The sequence below is a fragment of the Pituophis catenifer genome, unplaced genomic scaffold, assembly GCF_029215685.1.
Source record: "Pituophis catenifer annectens isolate HBS135680 unplaced genomic scaffold, rPitCat1.0.hap2 SCAF_6, whole genome shotgun sequence".
NCBI lineage: Eukaryota > Metazoa > Chordata > Lepidosauria > Squamata > Colubridae > Pituophis > Pituophis catenifer.
In genome coordinates this window covers 31,000,843-31,006,830 of record NW_027256886.1, presented here as the reverse complement: position 1 = coordinate 31,006,830, position 5,988 = coordinate 31,000,843, and the positions used below count along the sequence as shown (strand labels likewise).

The 5,988-nt window shown below is 42.1% G+C and overlaps 1 protein-coding gene across 1 annotated transcript; it reads right to left on the bottom strand.

Moving 5' to 3' along the window:
* Positions 1–1,723: 1,723 nt before the first annotated feature.
* RNF228 (ring finger protein 228) lies at positions 1,724–2,680 on the bottom strand. Its single transcript, XM_070946270.1, has one exon. The coding sequence runs from the start codon at positions 2,678–2,680 to the stop codon at positions 1,724–1,726; it is 957 nt and encodes a 318-aa protein (XP_070802371.1).
* Between the last annotated feature and the right edge of the window lie 3,308 nt (positions 2,681–5,988).

Genomic DNA, 5,988 nt, shown 5'->3' with positions numbered 1-5,988 from the left:
TAGTTTAGACTACTTAATTCAATTCCATGTCCAGTGCAGAAATCTAAATTAAAACATCGTTGATAGGAATCTATCCTCCATAAAGACACACCCAGTAAAGGCTCTCTCCTCACATTGCTGAAACCAAGTGTGACAGAAAATTGAATATGGATTTCTGTTTAAGCATTGCAAGATCAATTCAGATTAGTCCTTTCACAAGCCTAATGTTCACAGGCACCTGTTTCATAAGAGATTACCTACCCTCTGAACTTCTATTAGGAGTCTGAATCCAGCTAATGGATCAAGAGATTTTAATTAAAAAAATAATTGCAAAAACCTAGTCTGCTTGTTCCTGCTCAGAATAAACAAATAAGAGAACGTAATATCAGAAGAATGTATTGAAGAGCTGCCTTTTAAATGGACTAGCCCACATTCTTGCCATATCTGTATAACAGTAACAGATTGTTATGACCACCTATATAGAGTTCTATGTAAGAAACACCCAACCAGACCATTACATCTTTTGGTTGATTGGAGAAGTAGTGCACAATTTCTGAGTTACCAGGGATTTCTGCCTTCCTTAGAAATCATGTTCACTATTTTTAGATGTGTGAGATTATTCTTAAAAGCAGGGAGAAAAGGCACTCAGTATAAACTTAAGAGGCACGCTCTGCTTAATACTGTATATTCCCAGGCAGAACTTTGGCACAAGTAGATGTCAGAACTAAATCCATATTCAGAACCAACTCAACAGCAGAGGTCACTTACCTAAAAGCTTTACAACCTGTTTATTCTTTTAACAAGAGCCAGGTTGCAGATTTCAGTTCCTCTGTACCCATTCCGTATGTTTTAACAGCTGCATTACAAATGGAAATACCTCATTTCTATAGATTTTGGGCCAATATTACCTAGTCACTGGTATAATTTCAAAGCATTTCATAGTATTTCACACTCCTAATGCCCCATTTTCTTTTTTAAAAAAGTCAACGATGCCAAAAAATTGAACCTTGTAGCCTGCACTGGATAGCAAGTGCTCTAGAACAGCTACAACTGATGATCCCCACCCTATCATACAAGCTGTGAAGGCACAGGGGGAAATGCAGCAATCTTTCCAAGGGGAGACTTTCCCCCCCTCGAGTATTAACTTTTCTTACCACACATTCATCTAAAGTTATCCCTTCATTAGGCAAAGTAAGACGGCCACTTCAGCAAGATCTTTGGAGAACCAAATTGTGAGCATTGTCCTGAATTCTTTAAGCTACATGGCTGTCCCCAAGTGGGGCACACAACACTTTGAGGAGTTTAAAAAAGGGTTCATTATTGGTCAGGTTGGCTTCTGAATCATGATTGGGGAAAAGATGCTATATTATGCAGCAAAATATTTTGAACATGCCTGCACTGACCCCAGGTCTCTCTAGAGCAGAACACTCAACAATTGCCCAGTGTTTTGTTTTCCCTTGCCCAGGTGCAGCAAGCAACCTGGCATTCAGGAAAAGAAGGACCCAATCTCTCTCTCTCTCTCTCTCTCTCTCTCTCTCTCTCTCTCTCTTTCCTTCTTTCTTTTCTTTCTTTCTTTCTTTCTTTTCTCTCTCTCTGTCTTTCTTTCTTTCTTCTCCTCCTCCTAGCATAAAAAAGTAGGTGTGGAACTTTCAGCTGCTGTTTTGATTCATGCCAGGCAGTCTCTCAAGCCCTCCAGAAAAAGAAATGGAAAAATTGGGGAGCGCCTTTCCTAGCCAGCACCGGCCTAGCAGCGACTCCTCTCGTCCACCGCAGAGCGGCTTCCGGGAGTGCTGCGGCAAGAGGGCCCTTCCCTTAGACCGCTTCCTCCTGCTCGAGTGAAAAAGATTGTTCTCGGCTCGCTGCGGATTCTGAAGTTGTACATAAAAGGCATGGTGGAGGCGAAGAGGAGGAGGAGAGCGATCCCGAGGAAGATGGACCCGTTCAGCCATTCCATCCAAGCGAAGCCCAGCAAGGCCATGGCGAGCACGGCGAACACGAAGCACAGGCAGCTCGCCTTCTTCCTGCAGTTCGCCCCGCAGTTGCTGACGGGGCCGCCGCCGCCACCCAGCCCTTCGATGTACGTCTCCATTCCGACGCTCCGTATGGAGACAGTGCCCGAGGGCGTCTCCGCGCCGAGGCTTCGCTCGGATGAGAACTGCTGGCGGGACGGCCTGGGCACCGGCAAGAACAAATGTTGCGGGCGCAACTCGGGCAGCAGGGGCGCCCAGCCGCGCAGCTGAAGCAGGATCGCTTCGACCAGCTTGGTGTTGACCGGCAGGCTCTGCACTTGGCCCTCGGGCAGGGCCGTGCAGTGTCGGCACACGGGGCACGTGATGCAAGGAGCGGCGGAGCGACCGCCATCGCTTAGTTCAGGAGCGCCATAGCCGCTAAGGTTGCTGCTGGCCTCGCTCCGGCAGTGGGGCGAATGGTCTCCGCGCTGGTACAGCTCGCTGAGGCATTCCCGGCAGAAAGTGTGCAGGCACTCGAGCAGTTTGGGCGCGTGGCGTTCCAGGTCGAAGAGGTTGTAGCAGATCCGGCACTCGTATTCCTCGGAAGTGAGAGGAGCCTCCGGCTTGCTTGCGGGAGCCTTGCCCTTCGCCGGGTCTTCCCCGACTCCTTCCTTCTCGCCATCCTGAACCTGCTGGGTCCCTCCCTGTAGACTGTTAGTCTGGTCGCCGCTTTGCTGCTCCTCCTTGGCCATAATACCATCGCTTTATTTCAAGGGATCTTTTCCTTCACACCTCTTAAGCTTTTACTCTGCAGGATGGGCGGATGTGGGGAGGAGGGGAGCGGCGGGCAAGGGAGTTTAGCCCTTTTGTTTGCTTGCTGGCGTTTCCTCAGTTCTTTTCTGGGTTAGCTCGGTCGCTTCTTGGCAGGAGCAGCCGGCCGCAGTAGTGCGTGCTTCGCTTCTCCCGCTGCTGCTGGCGACGGTGCAGCCCTTCTGGATGTCTTTGATTCGATGGTGACTCCCTTTTCCCTCGCTACTGAATGCTGTTTTCCAGCCAGGAACTGCCCTATGACGTGCGGATTCCCAGTGGTTGAGCTGCAAGACAGCGACCAGGGCCCCCGCCGACACCACTCCCTTCAAATCCGAGAGCATCCTTATGATCTCATTTCCTCAGGGAGGAAAGCCGGAAGCTGCCTAAAAACAAGGCAACAATTGGGATAAACACACACATCAAAGTGCACTCTGGTGCTTTTTTTTTAAAAAAAGTAATGGCTGCAATTTAGCGTAGAAATGCCTCTGGGTGCTGCTAAAAAGGCAAAAATATAAAAGTGTGAAACCGACTTTCCAATATAGGGTGGAAAATCTGATACCATTAGTACCGGTGCAACAAATTCTGTCTTCTGGCCCACCTCCCCACTTCTGATGTATTTGGAATGCTTGCAAAATGCTTGGGAGCTCAATTTAACTGCATCTTAACTGTTGCAACCAATACTGCAATCCTAGCTAGCATGACCCTTGGTCAGGCTTTGTTGCAGGGAATTCTGGAGTTTGCAGTGGTGAGATTCAAATTTTTTTACTACTGGTTCTGTGGGCGTGGCTTGGTGGGTGTAGTGTGGGCTTGGTGGCGTGGCTCAGGCATAGCAGGGGAAGGATACTGTAAAATCTCCATTTCCTCCCGATCAGCTGGGACTCGGGAGGCAGAGAATAAATGGGGGCTGGGCAAGTCAGAGGTGGTATTTACCAGTTCTTCGAACTACTCAAAATTTCTGCTACCAGTTCTCCAGAACTGAATACCACCTTTGGGAATTTGACACTCAAATGCATCTGGATGGTACAAGTTGGCTTTTGAGCTTTAAAAGTCCTAAACACCATGGTATCCTTGCTCTGTGTATAGAGAGTAAACTGCATTGTTTTGTGCCCTCCTTTCTACAGAATCAATACCAGGCAATGCTGATTAGGGAGGAGAGATTGTGCCCTCAGCCACTACTCTGTGATGTGCCCCCCCTCCACTCTGTGGGGTGCCTTAGGGTTTGATACTCTCTTCTATTCAATATTTACATGAAGTCACTAGATGAGTTCATCCATTGACATAGAGTGAGGTATCATCAGTGTAATAGATTATACATTTCTGTGATTTGCCCTGGATGATCTATTGGGTTTGGGTTTTTTTCCCCCCTTTCCTTCACTTATGAGTTGTTATTGATATGTATTTTGTGTTTGGAGGGCTACACTAAGGGAGACTCATCCAATCTCATTGTACACATTGTGTGCATTGACAATAAAGGTTTGAATTGAATTGAATGGAGAATATAGAAAATATTTGTCAGAATATTCAATTCCATAAATTTTTGTTTGCTTTGTATCTTTCTGATAATTGTAAATAGGAAAACCATTGACAATTATGTCTCTTTCCATTGTTTTCATGATTTTATTTTGTATTCCCCTTGACAGAATTCCAATATTTTACAGTATGTTAATCATTTGTGTTTGTCTCTGATTTCTCATCTATAAAATGTGTCTTGTTTTGAGAGCCACAAAGATTTTTTCAGGTGAGCCAAGATTTGTATTTATTCTATATTCTTAATATGGCACATCTAACATAATGAATTTTAAAGTCTATATTAACCTTAACTTTATTCCTTTATTGTACTACAAATATCCCTGCCACACAAATCCAAGTCATGTTCTTCTAATTCTAAACATTTTCTATTTCTCACCCACTCCTTCATTCAGACAAACAGCAAGCTGCAAAATACAATTCTAAATCAGATAAGCCCAACTTTTATCTTTCCTATGCATCTTGTATCATCTTATATTGTTAACTTATGGGTTTTTTTCCTTTGCCATACAAACTTAGATATATCCCTTGGCCACTGTTTAAATGCTGAGTCTGTTTTCAAAATGAGTATTGTTTGAAACAAAAGCATTATTCTAGGAAAAGCATTCATTTACATCACAGACATTCTCCTAAAAGTAGTTTCTTCCATCTTAACTGCATTCTACATCATAACTTTTTGAATATATTTTTTTGAAATAACATATAATTCATACTTGTCACAGTGATACCCAGATACTTTTTTTTCTCAATCTTAAAACCCATTTTCTTCATAATTTCTGTGTTCCTCTATTTTAATATTTTTGTCAAAATCTTTGTCTTCTGATTATTAATCCTGAAACCTGCTAATGCACCCAATTCTTTTAATTTTTCCATTTATGTATTTATTCCCTTTAGAAGATCCTCAAAAATAAACATCAAATCATCAGCAAATGTTATAAACTTAGAAATTTCATTTTAAAACTTTTACTTCCACAATTTTGTCATCTTGTCTTATATATCTATTTAATATTTCAAGAATTAAAACAGAGAAGAGACAATAGAAATCCCTATCTTTTTTTTTATTTTTTGTATCTCACAGGCTTTTCTTAGAACACAATTGACAATTATTAGTGCTTGTGAAGTATAAGTTGATTTTAACCTGTTTAATAAAATTCTATTTTCAAAATTCATATCTTCTGAAAGTTTAAACAGAAAGGCCCCAGTTCATATTGTCAAAAGCCTTCTCTTTGTCTAAGAAAGTCACTGTTGCTTGATTTTCATTATGTAGTTTCAACTATTCCAAAATGCCCAACACATTTCTAATGCCATCCTTTTAAACTGTCCTTTAAGTAAAAACCCAGATTGATCCTCATGAATAAATTATCACAAAATTATTTTTAACCTCTCAGCCAATAATATTGACTATAATAACAACTTATAGTCATTATTCAATAAAGACATTGACTGATAGTTTTTTTGTTAAAGTCAATGCTTGATCTGCCCTCTTATACTATGGCTATATTCATTTGGATGAGGAAAAGAGATAATGTCTTTATTAATGTCTATCTTCCATCTGCACAAACTGTCAATGGCATTAGCTCTGCTGGGAACTAATAAGATTAATTTGTATTATGATAAATTCTCCCCAGACCTTTTGCATTTTGTTGTGCAATTTTAATTCAAGGTGTGAATCTGATGTATCTTGTTTAAAAAAAAAAAAAATAAAGAGGAAAGAATAATGAAT